The sequence below is a fragment of the Pseudonaja textilis genome, chromosome 1 (assembly GCF_049901715.1).
Source record: "Pseudonaja textilis isolate UNSWEBS1 chromosome 1, rPseTex1.2, whole genome shotgun sequence".
NCBI classification, from domain to species: domain Eukaryota; kingdom Metazoa; phylum Chordata; class Lepidosauria; order Squamata; family Elapidae; genus Pseudonaja; species Pseudonaja textilis.
Window position 1 is genome coordinate 26,066,819 of NC_141990.1, and position 25,157 is coordinate 26,091,975.

At 39.3% G+C, this 25,157-nt stretch overlaps 1 protein-coding gene across 2 annotated transcripts in view; it reads left to right on the forward strand.

The window, feature by feature from the left end:
• Positions 1-25,157, forward strand: part of ELP3 (elongator acetyltransferase complex subunit 3) — an 84,623-nt gene that overhangs the window by 24,999 nt on the left and 34,467 nt on the right. For both annotated transcript variants that reach the window (XM_087929708.1, XM_026715941.2), the window contains 3 exons: positions 2,439-2,600; positions 10,294-10,420; positions 22,094-22,287. In XM_087929708.1, coding sequence (XP_087785834.1) covers positions 2,439-2,600; positions 10,294-10,420; positions 22,094-22,287 — 483 coding nt within the window. The remainder of the gene's footprint in view (positions 1-2,438; positions 2,601-10,293; positions 10,421-22,093; positions 22,288-25,157) is intronic.

Here is a 25,157-nt window from a genome sequence, read left to right on the forward strand (position 1 = left end):
CAAAGTAGCTATTACTTTTCTGGACTTAATAGGATATAGTGGTTATTAATCTATATTTATCTATATATGTTGCATTCGTACTGGATCAATATGATGCCAAGTTATATTACAATAATCTAATCTAGACTTCAAGAAATACATTTCTACAAGTTAATTTCTAGATTAACTTGCTGCATAGTATGGCTATGACAAATAACAGTAGCTGCTGCAATGCAGAATTGTAGCAGTGAGCAGATGATATCCTGACTAAGTCGGAAATGGAGTTAATAACATATTTTCTATCTCTTTTTATATTTAATTGTGTTCTTCCTCTTTAAAATGCTTTTTCTACAACTTCAAAGTAGAATGGTTACTTTAGAATCAAGATATATTACCTTTGATTTTATTTGCCAGGTTGTGTTTGGAACAATACTCTATAGATTAGTCATCAGCGGAAAATTTTTGTTCCACCATTCATTCATTGAAAATAGGCATCTGAAAACTACGTTTTCCCCTGAAGCATGGGATGTGGCTGAAAGTGAAAGCTTTTCAGTAGTTATAGGAAGTTGGCAGACCAGAGGCAAGAAGGGTTGTTTTTTTTAGGGTTCTCTAGAGAGTATAATTATAGTCTCTCTAACTGGAGCTAGATTTTGCATCCAATGGATTCCAAAATTCAGCAAGGGACTCCTTTTGAGACTGTGAGGCAGCATCTAGTTCACTCACTTGGGAAAGACTAATGAACAGTACCCCATCTTTCTTCCCAGGGTAGATTCAAATTGATTAAGGGATTAAAATCCAGTGAAAGTAATAAATAATATTTATCCACTGGAATTGATTGATCACGTACCATTACACCTTTCTCGGTTCTTAGATAGACCTTCTTCAGGAGCATCTATCAGCCAATCTAGTTCTTTATGTTCCCCCAGCTAAGTTCCTATCACCACTGTAAGTCAAGTCTATCCACCTTGGTCTTGCTGCTGGTCACCTTCTTCTATTTCCTTCCATCTTTTTCAGCATTATGGACTTCTTAAGAGAACTGGTTCTTCTTATACTGTGCCAAAATATAATAGAGCCAGATGATCATTTGCATCTCAAGTGACCACACTGATTTATTGTTTTGTGATCCATTTGTTTGTTTTCTTTGCTGTTGTATTCTCCAACAACAAAGTTCAGAAACGTCAGTGCTCTATTTCTAGTCTTTTCCTTCAAACTCAAACTTTCACACTTTCATCACAGGGAAGAGCATTGCCTTCACAGCTGTGATCTTTGTAGGTATAGACATAGCACCTGAATATCTTTTCCAAGCCTTTTGTTGCTACCTCCCCACATAGTAGCCTGTGGCACGATTCTCAAACCAACTGAAGTAGTAGCAACCCCTTCCTCCTCCCATATGTTCAATAAAGCAATACAGTACTGCTCCCGAAAGCTAGTGTAAAATAATGATAATTTTAACTGAAATAAAAGGATGTCTACAAATACAAACTAATTTTGATTGATTTTTCTTATTGAAGTATTTCAGATAAGCACTTCCCTAAAATGCAGTGTAAAAACATTTAACTGCCGAGACTCATAGGTTTTCATCTGGGGATAGGTGGTTCTTGTGCTAGCCTTGAATGAGGTGGCTCATCTGCAAATCAGTCCCATTAAATAGTAAGACACTATGCACAGGCATGCACTCAAGTCAAGGCTGCAGTTCTTTGAAGCATAGTGGACATGCACCAGTCTTTGGTGAGCTTCAAAAACATTTTCAAGACAATTCACATGTTGATTTGTCTATCATAAAATTGTGATAAAATCTTGTATTTGTGAATACCAGAAACCCACTGACGTTGTTCTCTGGTTCTTTTCATAGAGCAGGGGTGTCAACCTGGTGGCCTGCCGATCAAATGTGTCACGTGCAGGCCACGCCCACCCCAGCTCCACAAAGGGAAAAACGTCACAAAACATCATGTGACGGCAACGTGACGCTGCGAGTTTGACACCAGTGTCATAGAGGGGGAAAAGACTGCTTTGTTTCCTAATGCTGGAAGTAGAATTAACACCTCTTTAAAACTAGTTCACGTTGAAATGTGTCTAAAGGAAATAGTGTCCTGAAAGGAGAAAACATTCAAGTAAATGTCCTTCTTCTCCAAAGCTATTATTACATGAGGCAGCATAGTTTTTCAGTGCAGTGGATAATCACGAGTGAGATCAGCTCCAGACTATCTTTTAGCAAAAGATCCTAGTTTACAGAATATTTCAGTGGCAGACTGCAGAGATTTAGGGGCAGTTTTGAATGCACCATTGTCGTAGCTGTCATAAATGATTTGCTAAAATATTATCTGAAGCCAGTGATTGTAATGAGCTGTGCCAGCTTAGATAGATGTAACCTGTGGACCATAACATGAATGATCTTAAACTTAACACATCTCATTTGCAGTTCTTTTTCACTTCACTTTCCGTATTACTTCCTTCTACAGATACTCTGAGCGAAGCCTTACAAAGTGCATTGGGATTACTATAGAGACCAGGCCAGATTATTGCCTAAAACGGCATTTGAGTGATATGTTGTCCTATGGATGCACAAGGCTGGAAATTGGAGTACAAAGCATTTATGAAGATGTGGCCAGAGATACTAACAGGTAAGACCTGGGAAACAAAGGTAAAACAACAAAAAACAGAGTTGTAAGGGACCTTGGAGGTCTTCTAGTCCAACCCCCTGATCAGGCAGGAAATCCTATATCATTTCAGACAAAAAGGAGTTAGAAGTTTTTAGAGGGAGAGTACACAAATTGAGAAATGAGACCCTGCCAGAATCTTCCATGGAAAGATGGCTATATTTTCAGTGTTTCCTGCTTCCAAGATTCCTGGCTGGATTTGTGCTTTATGTAGGCAATGTGGGCACATTGCTTAGCATGCCTACCAGTGGTGGTATTCAATTTTTTTTTACTACTGGTTCTGTGGGTGTGGCTTGGTGGGCGTGGCAGGGGAAGGATACTGTAAAATCTCCCTTCCCTCCCCACCCTACTAACCTGCTTTCCAGCTCCATTCTCCTGTGCAGGACAACAAAAGAAGACCCAGCTGATCAGTTGGGATTTGGGAGGCAGAGAACAGATGGGGGCGGGGCCAGTCAGAGGTGGTATTTGCCGGTTCTCCGGACTATTCAAAATTTCTACTGCCGGTTCTCCAGAACAGGTCAGAACTGGCTGAATACCACCTCTGATGCCTACCGTATTCTTTTGACCACCAGATTGTTTTGATTTTTGTTATCCTTTTTAAAATTAAAAATAAATGGGAAGTCAGTGTACTGCACCACAAAATACACCTTTACCTTACCTTTACTTCTAAGAAAGTATTTGAGACTCATGTATCTGACAGTCTGAAAAGTGGTGTCTGCTTGGAGCTCAGTGTTGTGTATGGAATGTGTCTACTCCATAAATTGAGATGGTAGGTATTATCTTGGGATACTAAAGAGTGATGGGGAAGCAGGTGGTAAACAAGTGTTTTGTAAGAAGCCAAGTCACTCACAGTCATTCTGTCAAGTCATAAAAATGTAGTCTGTGAAATATACAGGTAGTCCTTGACTTATGACCACAATTGAGCCCAAAATTTTGATTGTTAAGTGAGACGTTTGTTTAGCAAGTTTTGCCCCACTTTACGACTTTTCTTGCCACAGTTGATAAGTTACTAACCCGGTTGCTAAGTGAATCTGGCTCCTCCATTGATTTTGCTCTTCAGAAGATTGCGAAAGGTAATCACATGACCCTGGGACACTGCAGTGGTCATAAATAGGAACCGGTCATCAAACATCTGAATTTTGAACACATGATCTTGCGGATGCTGCAAGGTCGTGAGTGTGAAAAAAAATCATAAGTCACTTTTTTCCATGCTGTTGTAACTTTTGAACAGTCCCTGAACGAACTCTTGTAAGTTGAGGACTACCTGAAATTCATCTCACAGATTGCGGTAACTGAACTGTTCCTCATTAATTATTTCTTGAGGGCTGAGGTAACTTTAAAAACCATCTTGCACAGTTGGGTTTTAATATATAAGAGGCAGCCAAAATAGTCAGATTATTGCAACATCTTCACAGCAACTTTAGAGCTTCTTAGTTTGGTGTCTATGCTATGGTTTGGCATATATGAATATCATTGAGATTTATTATGGTTTGAAATAAATGGTCAAGGAGAAAAAAAAAACCCTTCTCTAATCCCTTATAAATAATGGTAATTTTTTGGCCGGAGAACAAATCTTAACTGGCAGTAGGTTTATGGTAGACAAAAAAAAAAAGAATATCCCCCAAGTAGTTTACAAATCATTTGTGCCATTTGGCAGCACTAGGCCAGAGATTATGTCCTCTGGCGTAGCAATTATTTTCTTTCCATATGAACTCAGTGCTGGTACTTCAAATGTCCATGAGGTTTTCTTGGCAGTGGTACAGGTCTAATTGACACCCCTGGTATTCCTGGAGGTCTCCCAACTAAACTCTAACCAAGCTCAGCCCTGCTTACCCTTCTGACTCCAGAGACGTTCACTTAAATGCTTAAATATGCTCCAGCTTGATAGATGTTAACAGAATTAGGCATTCTGAAAGCAGAATGCAAGTCTACATCAGTCCATAGCCTTAATCCAGCAGTATATTTAATCCCTAACCCCTTTCTGTATTTGTGGAAATTGTCTCAGATGTACAACAACAGTAAAACCAAATGCAACTGGTCCACTGGAATTGGGTGGCCAATAAATTTAAGTAAATAATAGTGGTAAACAAAGCATTTGTGATTTTTGTAATCCAAGTTAATGCAAAAGAATCAGGGTGATTTGATAATTTGGAGGTGAACCAATTTTAAGGGGTTCATATCTTAAAAAAGGAAAGTACATCAAAGTTTACCTTTGAGATGAGTCACTTTCCTGGACCCGATAGATTTATGAATATTAGGCCTGGGATTCAAAGTTGAAAAAAGTTTGGGTTTATACCCCACTATGACTGCAGAAGGTCTTAGTCATCGAATGTAATTCTAAATTAAACTTATTCTGTTGCATATTCGTCCAAAACTAAAATTTCTAGAACTAAAGCAGATTATTTTAGTAAACCACAAAAGTTTGGCTTTCCATGTGTCAGATGTTCTCTTTGGATGCAGGAAAGATTTGAAAATTGCACGAAGAAATCAACAGCAATTTCTTTACACTCTGTATCCAAGGCAGTGTGCTTGATCAAATGTTTGCTGTGCTTTGGGGCAGAGACTTATTCACTTTAGTCCTTTGACTTTAGAAAAAAGTGAAATACCTACATATTCCATCTTAACTGGGAGGAGGGTGTGTTGTAATGGGAAGATAGGGTTATGGATGTATTGTATTTGTATTTGGGGTTTTTTTTCTTTCTTGATCTTTTTTTTATATATATACTGAGGGCTTTCTGGGACTATTATTTTATATGCTGACATTGTTAGACTCCTAGAGCCTTTGGAAACAGGCAGTCTGCAAGCAAAATATAAAAATGCACCACCTTGCATACATTTACACATAAGATAGCAGGAATATGAGAGTTTTATTGTAGAAATGTGACCTTTATTGTAGATACTTTCAAGAAATCTGAGTAACTGCTTATAGCTATGTTTTTTAATTTTTATTTATATGTATACTAATATATAATGTCAAATAGCTGCCAGTTTGACACCCCTGCAAAAGGGATAACAGGAGAAAGTAAATGTCCTTGGGAAAGGAGGGAGCATGAGAAAGAAAATCAAAATAACTCCATCTTAATAATCTAAAGAGGAATAAGAGGAAGACTGCCCAAAGCCCCTTTCTGAATGAGATGGGTGGCTAAGAAACATGAAATATAACTGACTGACTGACTGACTGACTGAGGCAGGCTTTTAAAATTCTATTATATCCAACAGGAATAAAATACAGTTTCAGAGGTTTCTGTAGTATATTAGTTCCTGACCCAAGCTGACTTGACTTACCTAGAAGAACTGTGGAATCTCCAGAAGATCTATCAGAATTGGGAATAAAAGTGATGCAATTATTTGCAATGAAACAGAACTGAAAAAAATGCTGAAAGGAATATATTTTAGAGATCCCTACGGAAGTGATAGCAATATATCAGAGTGCAGCTGAAATGAGTACCAAGAAACATTAATTTTGCCTCCAAAAAGTAATGAAAGAGAAGCATTAACAATGTTGGGATATTGAAATGTTTCAATCTTGTAAGAATACCATTGTTGTTCTTATGTTTAAAAAAAGTCAGGAAAGAGGTAACAATTGAATGCAGAAATATCCTGGAAAGGCGGGGTGGAGGTGGGGGGCGTCCATTGTCAAGCATGTCTGGAAAAGTGTGGCAGAAAACTGACTGAAATAATATAGGAAATTACAATCCCGCCTTAGGCATGAAAGCGAGCTGAGTAACTTTGGGCCAATCACACACTCTCTCTCTCTCTCTCTCTCTCTCTCTCTCTCTCTCTCTCCTCCCCCTCCCCCCTCAGCTCAACTCACCTCACAGGTGATTGTTGTGGAGAAAATAGGAGGAGGAAAGAGTATTAGGTATGTTTGCTGACAGGAGTTTTCTGTAAAAATAAAATAAAATAAACAAAGTAGCAACGATTTTGAGAAATATTTTTGTGCATTTGCTAATTTAGTGAAAGAGAATGGCCTAGATTTGATTAGCACAAATACTGAGTCCAGTATTGGTTGCTGAATGCCATTAAAGCAGTGCGTCATCAAATAAAATGCATGAGAACCAGTGGAATGTTTAGTAAAGGATTTAACGGAGGGAACTGGACCTGTACATTGACTAGAGTAATTGTTTTAATAAAAATGGAGTGAAAGATTGCAAGTTACACTAAATGGTGACAAAGAGATATATGAGTTTGTGCATCTTCGTAGATTATTTACTAAAGGTAGAAAAATAGAGAAATTTTACATGCCCAGTAGAACTATAAGACACATCTACCAATGTTTGTCAAAAGTTGCAGTAATGACTGTGTAAAAGGGCATAGCAGATCCCACCTCCCTTCATTCTGCTCTCTCTGTTCCCATCTTATAGTTATAACCTGTATTTTTGTTGTGATTCTATTATGATTAAAGGTAGTCCTCGACCTTCGATCCCAACTGAGCCCAAAATTCATGTTGCTAAGCAAGACAATTGCTAAGCAAGTTTTGTCTCATTTTACGACCTTTCTTGCCACAGTGTTAAGCAAATCACTTGAGTTATTAAATTAGTAACTCGGTTGTTAAGTGAATAGGGCTTTCCCATTGACTTTGCTCATTTGAAGGGTGCAAAATGTGATCACATGACTCCAGGCAACCAGCATAAATACATTGTCCAGGGTCTAAATTTTGATCACGTGATCATGGGGATCTTGGGGGTGAAAAACAGTCATAAGTCACTTTCTTATGTGCCGTTGTAACTACTCTTGCATTGCCTGGTGGAGTTTTCACACTGAACAAGAGTAGACTTCATGAAAGAATACTAAGGAAGAAATCACTTCCCTCTAGTAGACACATTGCAACCAATTTCAATTATTTCAAAGACTACGTAGTCCTAGATGATCTAGTGGACTATTAAAACTATGTTCTATAGACAAATGAAGCCCCCTCAAATTGTATTATTTATATTAATAAAAAAATGTTATACTTGAAGAAAATAAAACACAGTTAGTTTCTGTTTAGTGTGTTCAATAAAGTTATAACACCATACATTATTTTGTTAAACATTGATACTTACTGTTTAACTAGAATTACTCTTTGTGTATTAATAGGGCTTAGATCAGTGGTTCTCAACCTTCCTAATGCCGCGACCCTTTAATACAGTTCCTCATGTTGTGGTGACCCCCAACCATAAAATTATGGCTCAGTTCCTAAGACCATCGAAAATATGTGTTTTCCGATGGTCTTAGGCGTCCCCTGTGAAAGGGTTGTTCGACTCCCAAAGGAGTCACGACCCACAGGTTGAGAACCACTGGCTTAGACGAAGCTCAGTTCACAGTGTAACTCTAAATAACAGTCTTAATGGCTCAATGCCCTTTTCTTAGAATGGATGATGGAACACCCATGATTTCTGAAAGAAAGCTGTTCCACTGGTTGATTGTCCACACTGTTAGGAGGTTTCCCCTTAATTCCAGGTTGCTTCTCTCTGTGATTAGTTGCCAACCATTGTTTCTTGTCCTGCCCTCTGGTGCTTTGGAGAATAATTTGACCCTCTCTTCTTTGTGGCAGATCCTCAAGTACTGGAATACTGCTGTCATATCACCCCTAATTCTTCTTTTCTTTAGGCTAGCCAAATCCAAATCCTGCAGCTGTTCTTCATATGTTTTAATCCCCAGGCCTTTGATCATCTTAGTTGCTCTTCTCTGAACTTTTTCCAAAGTATCAACATCCTTTTTGTAGTATGGTGACCAAAATTGGTTGCAGTATTCCAGGTGTGGTCTTACTACTACTTATCACTCTGGGCATCTAAAATAAAATTTATACATACATTTATTTGTTAAGTTTATTTGCTGCCCATCTCACCGTGGGGCTGTTCTGGGTGTCTTACAATAGAAAGGGAAAAAACAATAAAAAACATAAACATAACAATAGCAAAGCAGTGAAAAAATAAAAACAAATAAGGAAAGTACAATAATATTATTTAAAAGAAGGGCAGAGGGGGAGCAGAAAGGGCAGAGGGGAGATGGGGTCAGCTAACTAGCCCAGTAGCCACCTTCAGTGTGGTACTTCCATATTGGGGCCCCAGGCCAAACAGCAGAGTCAGATCCTCAGGCCTTTGCAGAAGGATAGGAGGGTGAGAGCAAAACTCAGTCCGCAGGGAGGAACAGGATGTTCCGGAAGGCTGGCACTACAACAGAAAAGGCTCTTCTGGATCCTGCCAGTCGGAATCAGGATCTGCAACAGACCTTCTCTGCTGACACGAGTAACGAGGGCTAGTCTTAGCCAGGCAGGTTGGTTCTTTGCTTATGATAGAAATAGAGATAGAGATATACTTTTTGGAATTTAATTGTGTGGCAATATTATAAGCAATATCTATAAAATATGTAAAGGAAGATCCTACAAAGTAAAGGGGATTAGTAAAACATTTGGGAAGGAACAGAATGAAAGATTCTTAGCCTTCATTTAAAACTCTAGAAATTGGTATTGCAATAAATCATTCAACGTAGTGCTTTACGAGTTTCTCCCTATGCAATAGGAGTTTCCTTCATTCTTTTTCTCCATCACGAACAACCTGGATGCACTTTAGAAGATTCTATAATCTTAGTAGGCCAAAGGGAAAATAAATTCTGTTGGCAGAACTGATATGCAGTTCCATATTATCATGATTAATTGGATTAAGCGCAATGCTTTAATCAACAGAACTGCCTATCAGTTCTGCCAACAGAATGCTTCATTTTTCTGTCCAATATTTGCCTCCTAGTATTGTGGATTTGTTTGTGTGTATTTAGAATTCTTGCCCTAATAATCCCAGGTCTTGTATGCATTTATTAATCTTCCCGCAAAGACTTCTTTCTCCTGTAAAGAAGAGAGAATCTGGAAGGTGAAGATATTTTCATGCCTATATCAGGTAGCTGCATACTTTTAAGGATCCTGTTGTCTTTCACAAACAAATAAATAATTGAATATAGAGAATATTGCAATATGGAAGGTAAACCTTCCATGTTTGAGTAAATATACTATCCTTTCTAATTTTTCCTACATTAACTCAATTGACGTTAGAAAAATTAACAGATATAGTAATATGGAATAGAATATGGGTAGAAAATGAGGTTCGTAGAAAGAATGTTATTAAATGTGTACTCCATCCATTTTCCAATTGAACATGTTTCTGTCTTTAGTGTTTGCGGAAGTGGCAGGCTTGTTTATATGAGTGTCAATCAGTTACTATATATTAATTATATATATTTTCTTCTTGATTGTAGCTTCAGAACTTGAAATCCGTTGGTATCAAAAATTATGGGTATAGGGTTTGTCTAAAAAATTGTGTGACACTAGAAGGGGGAAAATTACCAGATTTATAGCATTTTTTATATGTCTATTAACATTTGAATTACTCCTTTTTTGACAATGGGATATAAAAAAGATTTTAACCAATATGATCAACATGTTTAGAGTTATTTTGTCTAGAACATAGTTTCCAGGCCTTTTTCTGTTCCATGCTTATTAATGTTGTGATTATATTGATCGTTTAATGTTGTTATTTATAGATTTTTAGTTTTCATAATATTTAAAAGGTGAAGAGTTTTGAATATAGATACTCTAAAATGTTTACTCAAAGAGGTTTTCATCATGGGGAACATAATTTTTGAATATGTATATGTAAGTTTCTCAACAATTTCCTTAATCCAGGGGCCATACAGTAAAGGCCGTGTGTGAATCATTCCACTTAGCCAAAGATGCTGGATTCAAGGTGGTAGCACATATGATGCCAGATCTTCCCAACATGGGACTTGAGAGAGACATCAACCAGTTTGTGGTAAGAATTTACTCTTTTATTTCTCTTTGATTATTGCTCCCTTGGACTCGTGTGACAGTCAGGTTCACTTGCCTGGAGAAGGAGAAGAAAATAAAGCAAGCAATGAAAACTTGATCTTTCCTTTGAGTATCCTTTTATCACCAATCCTTTTCATCACGCTTGACTATTTGACACAAAAAATTATTCTGATTGTAAGTCAAATGTTAGCAAAGCAGTGATGATTACGTGGACAAAGAGTCATTACAAAGCTGTGAACTGGTTGAGTAAGCTATGCAGAAATCCATGTTTAGCAAGATCATAACTGAATCAGAGTTCCCTTTAGCAAAAGGGGGAGAGAAAGATAGCATAGGTTGGAGACAAAGTAGCATATGTATATCAAGGGTATTTTTCATAATATTATACTATTTCTCATTATACTAATACAACTGCTCAGGGCCATAGGTACTAGAAAAGCTAAAGGAATATTTCACCAAACATATTGCAGCTGGATAAATTAATAAATTGTTTACAACTAACACTTTTGTGGCACTGGTTTCTATGTCCAGTGGTAATTTTAAACGTTTGATACTACTGTATAAAGGTATGATTTAATTCATATATTTGATAAGCCATTGGTTGTTTATCCAGTCTTTATGGTTTAAGCTTAATGGTTTAAGTTTAATTGGCAAGGTTCAAACAATATACTGTACCATTAACCATCAAACAAGAATTGCCTTGAACCGCAAGATGAGTGACAAATAAATTTGATGATGATGAAGATAAAAACAGGAAGAAGAACAAATAGCACATTATGCCAGCAGCTATCATTTAGAGACACTCTGTCTTGGTTTGCAAAACATGTCAAATCAAGCAAACCATATCAAGGCTCATGTAGTATGTGAACCCAGCTAAATTTCATAAATATAATTATAATAATTTAACTGGATATTCAGTGCTGAAAAGTAGCACTACATTACTAGGTATTAAAGGTCAAGCAGTCAAATGGATCTAGGACTACTCAGTGTGGCCAGCTCACAACTCACTGCCACTAAGTCACTGCAGGACAACTCAACCCCACAATTTGCTGCAGGGACAGCTCACTGCAGCGGCTGGAGGAAGAGCCAGCCTGGTGAGTCAGTGAGCGGGCAAAACAGTGGCAGCAGTTGGAAGCTTCCCATTTTCATATCCGTTGCTGCCGTGGACCATTCAGCAGTGGTAGTGTTTTGGTGGTGGAAGTGTGCGGGGTTGGGGGGCGAAGAGGCAGCAGCGATCGTGCCTCTCCCATTTTCACACATATCCACCCCCCCCACCGCCAAGCTCCGGGATACAATTACAACATTCATTAGAGAATTTGAATTGGCGGTTGTATTTTAATAGGTCACACGGTTCCATACCTGAAGTGTATTTTATTTTATTTCAGCAAAACCTCATTTTAATAGTCTGATTGAGCATAGTGCAGGAAGAACCAGAGTAGGTTATCTTTGGAGTTACATCATTTGTGTGATGACATTTTTACATAAATAAATATACATTCATTTCTGACATTTGCATAATGTGGATATCACATCAGTGAAGATGCAAATGACATATTTGTATCATTCAGGTAATTCTTTATGCAAGTAATATAAATCTTAATGGAGATTTGCTTTGCTTTGCTTCATGTGAAGTCTTTTCCATTAAGATCTGATCAAATGAGATTTCATTATATTAAAATGAAGACGAGTCTAAGAAAAGGGATAGTTTGTAGTTAAAAGACTACAAAGCAGCAGAAGGAGGAATCCCAAGTGTGCATTTTCCACTTGCAGTACTTATTTCAATGCTGTTTTGACAGCATGGGTGATTCATGGACACACACCCCCTTTCTATTTTCCCCCCAGGTCACCTCATTTTTCTTGCATTGTGACAACACGTGTGCCTTCTATTGCCTAATGTAGTCTTGAAATGCTGGCTGTGTTAAAAACCTCATTAATTTTGGTGAGCAGTTGATTTATGCCAGCTATTAATTTGATCATGTTACAAACTCCCCTGCTGAATCTGAAGCACTTGAAGGGATATGCGTTCTGTTTCTCTAGTTTTCTCTAATTTCAGCCCTATTGATGCTAATTGTTTACAGTAGGAGTTCTGGAACAGTGTTGTGAATTATGTGGTGCTTGTGTGCACAGTTTGTTATACTGTAAACAAAAAGTTGCTTTTGAAATTCTCTCTTCAGAATTTAGAAATCTCAATAGATTGCAGCAATACATGGTGCTTGCTAGTAATACAAAGTCCTGCATTAAATCCTCATGAAATTTAGATATTTTTATCTAGCTTTATCAAATACCATAACCTAAGAAGAACCATCATGAATCAGTCTAAGGACCTTTCTAGTCCAGCATTCCCTTTTTGTAGTAGTTACTATGGAAGTCTCTAAAAAGAACATGAGTACAATATTCATATTCCCAAAACTGGTATTAAGAGATAAGCTGACCTTGATATGGGGACAGGACAGTGAAGATTTTTTTTTTTTAAAGGAACCATTAGTAAGTAACCTTATCCTTCATGGTTTTATTTTATTTAAACGGTTTAGGTCCATTTGGACCGGCCAGGGGCGAAGATATCGGCTGCAATCTTAGAGCTCGATTGCAGACCGTACCGTAGCAACGCCAGCTCCTCCCCTCTCCGAAAATCTCTTAAAAGATTTATGAAACTGACAAACATCCCCTTGAAAACCTGCCATTTTTGCAGAAGGAAAAAACTCAACAAAAAGACTTTTTTTACCTTTTCTACTCTTAGATTAGCAGAGGAAAGATACAAGGTGTTTGGCAGTAGTGACTTGAAAACATATTTCCAAGAGCTTTATTCCATAAATGCCTGAAATAATAACTTTAATTACAACCAAATTGCAGTCTTCTTTTTTTTATTGTTTCCAGCCCAATGGAATGTTGGAAAGAAATAATGCAAAGGGACTCAGCCCTGTGTCTGTCCATCTGTCCGTCCACCAGCAGAATGACTCAAACAAACAAACAAAAATTGGTTTAACAGGAAAAGCAAAACAGAACAAAAAGGAGTAGTTCGGAAGTGGGCTATTGTGGGCGGGCGGGGGGAGGGAAATCCCACTGTACACAACCTGATTAGTGTAGTCTCTAGAGCGTGTCTCAGAATGTCTCTTTCAGTCTTCTAAGCCTGGTTCTTTCTTTCCTTGGATAAATAAGCATTTGGGCAGCAAACCCCTGAATGTTTTTAGACCCCATGTTTTCCCTTGATCGTAGAGATTGTACATTCTAAATGTACTAAAATAATGTCAAAGATATAAGCCACCATTCACCTGAAAGTCTTAATAGATTTTCTTTGCTTTTGATTTAGCATGTCAGGTGAAAGATGGCTTATAGCTTAGAATGAGAGAGGCCAACAGTTGTGGTTTATGCCAATGGTCCCCAGCCTTTGCGGCTTAGCAGCCTGGCAGGGGCAGAGGAGAACCAGGCCGTGCAAGCAGCGGGGTGGTGCACATATGTGCACGCCGTTCAACTTACGCAAGCGGTGGGCTGGCATACATATTCATTGCACGCGCAACTTGATTTGAGCAAGTTGAGTGGCATGTGCCTGTGTGCCAGCCCACCACTCATGCAAGTTGAGCTACACACAGTGCATGGCAGCCTGCCACTCGTGTGGCCCACTTGCAAATAGGCCATAGCCTGATAATTTCCTGCAGATTCCTGGTTTATACGATAAAGCATTATTACAAAGAAAATGTCTTAGCACATAGTACAGCCCCAACTTTTCCATGCACTATTGCAGTTAAAGGGCTATACAGAAAGTAAAGTTTTGCTGGTTGCTTTCTTGTTTTCAAAAAAGCTTCAGACTTTGATTTAAACGACTCAGAATTGTTGATTGGGAATGCCGTTTAAATTAAATAAATATTTTCCATATAGAATGGTAAATGTATTAATGTTTTTATCAACAGCTAATAATGTTCTGTCCTATTCCATGTGCTGAGATCTCATATCTTTGGCATGCTGTGTAATAGCACAAGGGAAACACATTGTGAACATGTGCAGGGTACATCTGCCTCTGTCATGAACTACGTGGGGCATCCTCCTTTGTTAAAAAAAAAAAAAAACCTCTGTGAACGACTATGAGCAGTTTGCAATTTTTCTCTTGCACCTTCATTTCTTTTAACAGCTGATGAATGGTAAAAACTGTTCCCCCGCCTTCGCCTGCTTTATGACTCATCAACTGAAATTGCGCAGGGCAATTTTGAGAGTCAAATGATAAACCTTTGCTATCCTCCCCTCTGCTCTGCCTTTGGATTAATTGTTGCTGTAACATCACTGACATTTAAAATCTCTGAAATAACTGTAGGGGAAAAAGTCAGCTGTGTCAGATTCTCAGGTTCAGGAATTCTTTTGTCCTTGCAAGGAATTACCCAACTTGTTGAAAGACTATTTTTTTTGTATGAGCAGAGTTAATGTGTAATAATAGTACACTGTTACTTTAGTAATAGTAAACAGTGTAGTCTAAATCAGTGGTTGCCAACCAGTGGGCCGGGGACCACTGGTGGTCTGTGAGAAAATTTTGGTGGTCTGCAGAGAAATGTCAACCCCAAAGCAATTAATCCTGGCTGCATGGGAACACAAGGCTGCACTGGTCCGTGGGAACACAAGGCTTGCGTCGCAATGCGAACAACACGAGGTAGTGAGGGGAGAGGGGAAAAGGTGGAGGGGGGGAACTTGCCCCACTCACCCCATGCACCTTGCCTGGCCACCGGACTGCTTCTTTCCGCTTCTTTCTTCTGCTTTTGGCTGCACTCAAGGAAAGCAGCAAAAGTCTTTCTTTCTCTCCCCCAAACTCTGCCAGAAATGAGTCTTTGGGACCTTGCAAGGCATCTTGCTTCAAGAAGCTGCACCAGCATGACAAGTCTCACAAAGACTCATTTCTGGTGGAGTTTGGGGGAGAGAAAGAAAGACTTTTGCTGCTTTCCTTGCATGAAGCCAAAAGTCTCTCTCTCCCCTGCCCCCCCGCCCGCGAGAACGGATCTAGAGACGATATCCTGCAATCCCAAATAAAGAATGATTGAGCGGTCGGAAAATGGGATGGGGAATTTTCCTGCAGACTTTTGGGGGGATTTTCCCAGGGTCTCTGGTCTGTGGGATTTAAAATTATGAGTTTGGTGGACCCCGAGGTCCAAAAGGTTGGCGACCTCTGGTCTAAATGATAGAGAAGAATTCTCAAATGACTATAACCAGATTTAAGACTGTCAATCATGTTCCCGTCCCCAGCAGTCCTCTTTCCCAGGTCGTAGAATCTCTACTATCTCCACATTCCTTTACATAAATGTAGGTAAAACACTAACTTCAACCTGTTCTGACAATTTCAAATCTCAAAATAATACTAATTCTAGCTTTAAACTCGGGTTTGTTTGTTTGTTTTATTTCAAGAATGTATGTGGATAAGAAATTCTGGTGAGATCTATTCACTTTGCACCACTTTTAGATACACATCCTAATACCCAATATTTTGATACTGTTGTTGATGTTTGGAAAGGTTGTCCTTGGTACCCAGATGGTAATCCACACACTTTATGCTGAAAGAGCCTGTTGTTATTTGATGATAGTTCCTGACCTAGGTGGTTTTGAAAAGCAATTTAAAAACACAGGAAAAAAAAGTCTGTTGAGTTAATCTCAATGTAAAGTGCCTCACTAATAAAAATCTGGAATGTTAATGCATATTCAAGGAGCAAGAATGAGGGAACATCTAGAGACAGTATGTATTTCAAAGGTGTTTAATTCATCAGTTGGAAATACATTTTCACTGTATCTTCACTCTGATTAAAACTATTCTGTTTTATGTGTTGTTGAAGTGCTATACTCTCCACAGTTTAATTCCTGGAGATTTTGGAACACTACACAAAACTAGAACCTGTAGAGATGACGATCTGCATACAAATTTGAAATTACCATAATTTTATGGTACAAGGATGCAAAGTGATGGGAACTTTATCACATAGATTGGTGGGATTTTTCTTCTCCAGGCTTGGTTGGAGTATTCTGAAAACTGTGTGCATGTGCATGCATGTATGTTTTAACAATATTAAATCTATTGTGGGAGTTGCATTACAGTTTTGCAGTCTCTCAAAAATGGCATGGAACGATCTTCAGCAATTGCAAAACTTATCTTTTCCAGCAGTGATATTCGGAGGGATTTCAGAAGGTGCAGGTTGCTATTTGGCCAAAAAGGCGGAGCTCTCTTGGAATCCCTGGAGTGAAATGGGCTTTCCTAAAGCAGGGGGCTCAGTTAGCCTGTTTTGAGTTTTAGGACTGGTCGAGAAAGATTAGGGCTCGCAGATCTGGGCTGCAAATATGCAGATGACCTTGAAATGGCAGCAAAGAGTCCAGACAAGGCTACATTTAGATTTTTTACCTTTTCAATTTTGACTTTGTTGTAATTGTGTAATTGTTGTGTTCTGATTATATTCCTTTCTATGTGTGCCTTTTGTTTTGGGGGGGGGGGGTTTGCATCAAAACATCCTCCTATTTTCCGAAGATACTGGTGTGCTGTTCTTGATGTCAGACCTGTTCTATCTAAAATGTACAACAAGCATTTTGAGATGTTTGTTGTATATCTGTGATATATGCAAGCTTTGAAAATGCCTTTTTGGCCTCCCCATTCCAACATGTTTCCTGTCTTTCATAGTATTTCTTACAGTAACCAAGTTTTTTATGTATGTGCTCAGAGGTTTACAGGTAGTTCTTAACTTACAACCCCAATTGGGACTGGAACTTTTGTCGATAAGTGATGAGGTTGTTGGGTGAGTCGTGCTTTAATACAATTTTTGACATGGTTGTTAGGCAAAACATGCTGCGCTGAAGCGAATCTGGCTTTCCCGCATTGACTTTGCTTATCCGAAGCCCCTGAGAAGATTGTAAATGGCAAACAGGTGACCTTGAGATTGCAAATACATGCCGGTTTCCAAAGTGCTGGAATCACAATCCCATGACCATGAGGACATTGCAATGGTCATAAGTGTATCGACTGGTCATAAGTCGCTTATTAAATGTTGTTGTAACTTTGAGTGGTTGTTAAAAAGATGGTTGTAAGTCAAGGACTACCTGTATAATGCAAAGGGAATGAAACAAATTGATCTCATAGCTTCGTTTGATTTGGAGGGGGCAGACACCAGTTAGGGAAGAAAAGAATTTTAACTTCTAGCAGAATTAGTATAATGTCTCATGAGAAAGTAAACAGTGTGTTTACATTACCTCTGTACATGCTAATGTGTCAAGCAACTGTTTTTATGTCCTGGTAGCTTGGAGTCATTCAAAGAAAATCAAACTTGGTTGTTTGATGTATTATTCCAAGGTCCAGAGTTCAATATGTTGTCAGGAATTCAGGCATAGATAAGCATGGCTGCATGGTAAGAGTTTGAAATCATTGATTCTTTCATCTCCCTTAATGAGGAACGTAGCATTAAGCTGCTGTTATATCTAACCTGTATAACCACCATGCAGGAATGTTTCACTAGGTTGACGCTAGACTGATTAGAGCTGAACCCAAAAAATCCAGAGCATCAGTTTTATTGTCTGTTATTCCTTTCTGGAAGATTTTCTTTAAAATTTAAAAAGCACCCTTTCAGTGTCCTATATTTCTGTCTCTCAATTGATATGACCCATATCAGAATATATTCTCAGTAACACTTGACTTCTAGTCAGTTATGATTAAGTAGGTATTGCAGTGAATTTAACCCTTTCATTACATAGTCTTTGATCAGTTAGGATCACCCACATTTTGAGTGGCAATTGGAGGGAACCATGGAGAGACACAGTAGCAACAAAAAAATAATTTTAATGTGATAGATCAATGTTTCTCAACCTTGGCTACTTTAAGATGGGTGGACCCACTCCCAGGAATCCACTCATCTTAAAGTGGCCAAGATTGAGGAAATGCTGTGACAGATTTTCATATACAGCAGACTACACATTTTCAAGCTTTTATGCACAATTTGAAATTTTGCATTGTGTCCTTGCCGCAAAAATTGTCATAGCGATGGGTGTAACCTACCACAAAGTATTGAGAACACTCTCCTTTTGTTTGTAAGAAGGATTATTTTGTATTGAGTGGATATTTTCTCTTCATAGTGCCCTTCTCTGCTTCCAGGCATCCTTCTCCCTCCCTCTGTCTCTCTGTCTCTCTGTAACAGATAACAGATAATCAGAGTTGGAAGGGACCTTGTAGGTCATCTAGTCTAATCCCCCGCCCCAGGCAAGAGACCCTATACCATTTCTGACAAATGGCAGTCCAATCTCTTCTTGAAATCCTCAAGTGATGACGCTCCCACAACTTCCAAGGGCAAGCTGTTCCATTGGTAATGTGATGACACATAGTCTCTCAAAATAATCCAAAGCCCAAAGCATATATTAAAGTCTGGTAAAGCCTTCAACTTAACTTCACTGTTTTATTAGGCACAGTTTAAAGTCATAAAAGTAAATAAGGAGGCAAACAGAAAACCCAAACAAACTGCATTGATGAGAGTTCTGAAGCAAGCCGAGATAACTAATTATAAACTCCAGGAAAATAACCGAGAAAAGTCCATGGGAAGAACGCCAGCAAAGATAAGCCTCTTTCAAGGTGAACACTAATTGACTTCAACAATTCTAACTGTGCAGTTGGAAACTTATAGATATAGCTCCCACCCGAAAGTCACGAGGAGGATCATGGTAATCTCCTCTTGAGTAGACCTCGCTTTTCCCTGATCCTCTCCCCCCTGCGTGACCTGGGATGGATAGGGGATGGGCCTGAATCCTCCTCTGACTGTTCAGCCAGCCTCTGCCCTTCCCCAGCCTCCTCCACCACCTCTGGAGCCAGATTCCCACTCCCTGTTGGCTGTTCCTCCTCTTCCTCAGAGTCAGACTCCACCAGGGGCATGACAGGTTGATCGGTCTCACTGTCAGAAAGTTTCTCCTTATTTCCAGGTTAAATCTCTCCTTGTTCAGTTTCCATCCATTATTCCTTGTCTGGCCTACAGGCGCTTTAGAAAATAGCTTGACCCCTTCCTCCCTGTGGCAGCCCCTCAGATATTGGAACACTGCTATCATGTCTCCCCTGGTCCTTCTCTTTACTAGACTAGCCAAGCCCAGTTCCTGTAGCCGTTCTTCATATGTTTTAGTCTCCAGTCCCCTAATCATCCTGGTGGCTCTTTTCTGTACTTTTTCTAGAGTCTCAACATCTTTTTCATAATATGGTGACCAAAACTGGATGCAGTACTCTAGGTGTAGTCTTACTGAGGCTTTATAGAGTGGTATTAGTACCTCACTTGATCTCTGTTAATGCAATTTAGGATTGCATTAGCTTTTTTGGCTGCTGCTGCACACTGCTGGCTCATACTATTTAGCTGGTTGTCCACTAGGACTCCAAGATCCCTCTCACAGTTATTGCTATTGAGCCTGGTTTCACCCAGTCTGTATATGTACTGTCTCTCTCTGTACCTGTGTCTCTGTCTCTCTCTGTCTCTCTGTTTCTTTCTCTGTCTCTCTCTGTCTCTCTCTCTCTCTGTCTCTCTCTCTGTCTCTCTGTCTCTCTCTCTCACACACACACACACAGAGCTTCCTCTCCTCAGACTTCTCCACTGTACTATCATTCCCAAACTTGCCAGGTATATCTGAATCTTTCTTACCATTACTAGCTTCAAAGTTTTCAGCTGGATACAGGACACAGTGAAATTCTGACCTGTAGCCTCCTACCATAGTTTTTCTTAAAATGTTGCTAATCACATATTTCAGAAAAAATGAACCTGGTGCTGGTGTCCAAAGATTAGAATTCGACTTTGGAGTACTGTAACTCTAACAGCTGGATAAAAAAATCAAGTGGAAGTGTCTATACTGAACCTCTGCACATCAAGTACCTGATCTCCACCTCTGACCCATGCTTAATCCATCAATATATGGGAGAAAACATTAAAAGAAGTAGTATACTAGCAATACTAAAGAGCAACAAATTAAAAAACTTAAAAACCCATCAAAATAAACAGTAGTTGTTTAGCACTTAAAAGTCTGTTGAAGTAAAAAGGATTGGGAGAAGCCCATTGTGGTCTTATGCAATTTTAATTCCTAACTTTCCTGAAAGTTTCTGCTTTTTCTAACTGCCTGCCTAATCTTCCACAACAACAACAGGACAGAAATCCATCCATTTTCTGGAATATTGTCATTTTCTCATCCATTTCAGTTTTTCCTTGTTTGACACAACAAGTTACTCAGAGTGAGCAGTAAACCAATTCCATAGATATTTATCCTCCCAAAGTGAGATAATCACCCATTTGTCTGCCCCTGGAAGAAGCTGCAGTTGCACAGCTGAGTAGCCATCCTCTCACAATAATGGGAAAACAGCAGTTTTTTGGCATCCAACATACTAATTTGTACAATTTGCATTCTGCTTATTTATGCTAGCAGGTTTACAAGGTTGTGAATGAATGAGGTCTGTTGATGTCAGTGGTAATAATAGTGAAAGGGAAGGGGGTTTGGAAAAGATTAAAATAAATTGACTTATGCTGACAAAATCAGGGATGAACCTTACAGAATATCTGGCATGTGTCCTAAAAACCTATGTACTGATTTTTTGTTTTTATTTTTGATAAAGTGAGCCCTTTGGAACATAATAGTACTGCTTGCTTTGGACCAAAACATTTAAAATAAAACATTTTGGAAATCAAAATATACAATTACATCTCAAAACAACTTTTGTTTATAAATAGACTTTGTATGCATTGGACTTTAAGCTCATTGACTTAAGCAGATCCACATGTAGTTTCTCCCAGGTATGATCAGTAGCTATTACAAGGCTGTTTTGTTCTACTACAGTGTGAAAATTGTTATTGACTAAAGATCTTTCCATCATCTTGGTTCTCATGATTCCAGACTAATGACTGTTATGTCTACTTGAGGGCTTCCTGAAAACATATATTCATTCTCCTGCTGTTCTTCCATAGCAATTGTTAACTTACAGACTTATATACCTGAACATGGAGGCTTTAATTAATCATTCTGAAGAACTGTCAAACCTGTTGCTCACTGAATTTTTTAAATCACAGTTTAAAGGCACTTTTAGATAGTAGCTATCTCAGTAACTTGTACATCACGTTCTATCCATCAACATTCTGGTCTGTTTGTCATGGAGGAAAAACATAAGACTCCAAACTTGACAGGTTGTGATTGGGGTTACCATCTTCACCTGTCAAGCAACCCTGATAACATTAAACCCATGTTTAAAATCAGCTCACCTAATGGACTTCTGCATAGTGCACTGAGGGAAAACTACCTGTCAGCTGTTAAGGCAGCTATTTTTAAACACAGGTTTAAAAAGATGTACTCTTCTGGAATAGCATTAAATCCATGGTTTAAAAATAGCCTTAAGGACATCTCCTGGATGGTGTGGTACAGCAGGAGTTTCAGCTGGTAGGCACATGGAGGAGGGGTTTTTTTTTAGTGTGATGACGGAAAGGCCTCTAATATATATCTCAATGAATGCCTCCCTCTCCCACCGAATCACAGAGCCCTCCAATGCCTATCTACTGGCATGGTGAGGTGTTGCAACAAAATCTTCCTGCTACTGGACCATGCAGACTCCCCACTCCCATCTCCATGTACCTGTCAGAATGATGACTTATTGAACTGTCCAGCTGTTGTGAGCCATTGCACTAATCTCTCTTACATGTTGCTTCTTCTGCAGGAGTTTTTTGAGAATCCTGCCTTTCGGCCAGATGGCATGAAGCTGTATCCAACTCTTGTGATCCGTGGCACTGGCCTCTATGAACTCTGGAAAACTGGGAGGTACAAAAGTTATCCTCCAAGCACCCTTGTGGATTTGGTGGCAAGGATTCTTGCCCTCGTGCCTCCCTGGACTCGAGTGTACCGAGTACAAAGGTAACATTTGACTTTCCCATGCTAAGTTTTAATAAAATATGGTAGCGCAACAGTGAGATAACAAACAGCTTGATTTTCTCATGCAGCATCTATTTCTGGCTCTATTATGCTCTCAGAATAAATGTTTCAGGAAATCTAAATCCTTCCACCATCCTTCACTTCCTTGAAAGTAACTGGCAGTGTTGTCCTTCTCCTGCTTTGTCATTTAGGTTCTCATCACAAATATCAAGCCATTACATGTGATTCAGGATGAATCGACACACCAGGCTAATGTTATGATAATTGTGGCTTGTTCTTGATAGCTCATCTGTGCATAACTACTAGGGTTCATCTCTGGTGAGTCACCATAGATTGCGGACACTTGCATCTTAGACAGATACTTTCAAATGAGCTTTGCAAATAGAAACCAAGCTGGGAAGGGGTAAGCGGTGATGATCTGTAGCTATTCAGCAAATGCGGATTGGCCCCTAGGCAATAAGGGATGAAGGGCACACACAACTGAAGAGCACATTCGGCAACAGAGAACAATGTTAGTATTAAACTACTATGTGGTGAAAGAATGGATAAATGGCGTTTTCCTGGAGTAGCCAGGAAAGGAGACGTTCAGTTTCTAGAGAAGGGCTCTCTAACTTGTGGCCCGTGGGCTGGATGTGTCATGCGCTGGCCGTGCCTGGTTTAGCGAAGGGGGGGGAAAGTCACGATATGTCACATGACACCGCCATGACGCCATGAGTTTGACACCCCTGTTCTAGAGGAAGGATATTGCCAAATTGCAATTCACTGCAGCCCAACCAGTATGATCACTAATATAAGATTAGAGGAATAGCAGCTTCAGAATATTCGGAGGGCCACACATTGTCAATTCTTACTCTACTATACATTCGAATGATTGCTATGCATATGGCAGCCAGTGACCCAGAAATGGCTAAACTATTTGCATAACTTGTTTTAGCCAGAAGAAGGAATGCATTGCTTTTCTTTTGTAAAAGAGATTGACTGATAAACATTTCAGAATATTAATCCCATGTTTATCACCACTGATTTTTAACTAGTGAGGAAGGGTACCCCATTTGTAATTGTCAGCACAGAACGTTTCTGATAACAGTTGATCTGCTTAAGGGTGGGAATTAATAAAAAGCAATGTAATTACCAAGTAATTTGTCTTTGACTCTCAGTTGGTCGAAACCATTTTGGCCACTTCAATGTTGCCAGTTAGGGGACTACCAGGAATGTTTTCCCACCATTAAAGGACTCTAGACAATCAGAAGAATGCCCCATTGATGGTAATATGGAACATATTTCCTCAATCTGGTGCTTTCCAGTTGTGGTAGATTATAGCTCATAAGATGGCATTCGTAGTGATAGCTTGAAATTCATGGATAGGGAAGCCTCAGGTTGGTATTTTTCATAACAGCTGCCCTGCACCAGCTAAAATACCCAGCTTAATGTAGCGGTAGAAGGAGGGCTCTGCTCTTAATTGTTCATTTGTAATATTGCCATGCCCAGTAAGCCTTACCTATCAGCAAGTCTGACTTGATGTCTTGCCTTGTTAAAAAAATTATTAGAAGAATCTTTGGGCAGGTAAACTTCAACAAATGGATCTGTGACGTCCCAAGTTGTCTTCGCTGCTGGAAAATCTAGTGAGGACACCTTAAACCTCTGACATCAATGGATAGAGAGAATAGAGGTTTGTCTTTATACTCATAAAATTTGGCATATTTGCATATGTGTGTGTGCTGATCTTGAGTCATATCCCTTCCTTACACAGAAACAAAAATATGTTTCACAGCAGATGGCCACCCAGGGCCTTTGGGCATGCCAGTACACTGTGTCACTGTTCCAAAGATGATAGACTTGCTCAGTGGGTACTGCTTATGTAGGCTACGTGCTAGGGTGCAAGAGTGGTTTTATTGACATCCCTGTGGTGAATCGTGCAACAGCCTGGCTTTACGTAGTATTTTGGTAATTGGAAAGAAGCACAGCTCTCTGACGGCTGCCTCTGTTCCAACGTGCCTAGATGGAAATTGCATTCTCCTCCAGTGTATCCTTTAGCTGGAGCAGGGAAGAGCTTATTAACTGTTAACTGTTACTGCCTGAAGACTGTTAATGTCTGTTGACTAGATGAGGTTGTATTTACTCCCAGGGCCCAGCTGAATAAATTAATGAGTGAGCTAATTATTACTGTGTTCCGGGGGAGAGGCTAGGTTAGGTGTTTGATGAAGAAGGGGGGGGGGTTGAGGGAATTAAGCCCCAGTGTGCCAGCGGGTGGAGAATCTGTTGTGATACTCTGCTTTATCGTATCACCATCAAAACTCTTTTGCTTCTTACATTCCTAACTTTTGTAGTATCCAGAACTTTTTTCTTCATTTTCCTTGCAACAAGAAAGCAGTTTTCAGCCAGACATATTGGAACTTTAACAGAAAGTTTCAGAAATGCTGCCTTTTTGGCTTTGCTTTCTCTTATACCTTACTCTCTTACATGTATGCCAGGTCTTCCCCCCCCCAAAAAACTTCTAAAATCCCTCTCTGTCTCAAGTCAATATCCTGGGCACCATAGTTCTCACCTCCAACCAAAAAAAGCCATGTAGATATAGCTTATGCCCATGAGAATGTTTATGTCTCTAGTCCATGTTAATTTCCCTGGAAGGGTGGTTTAGATGAAGGAAGGGGTTTCTTATCTCCCACTCTTATATTTATTTATATTTTATATTTCTTAACCATCCATCCCCTCCCCCAATAGAATTATAATTATATTGCAGAAGTGTAATTCCCTTTACTCTCCCCCCCCCCGCCGCCGCCATTAGAATAGCAATGAATTGGAACATATGACCCACAGTTAGATTTCATTGGGTGGCCTCTTCGTAATGGTTG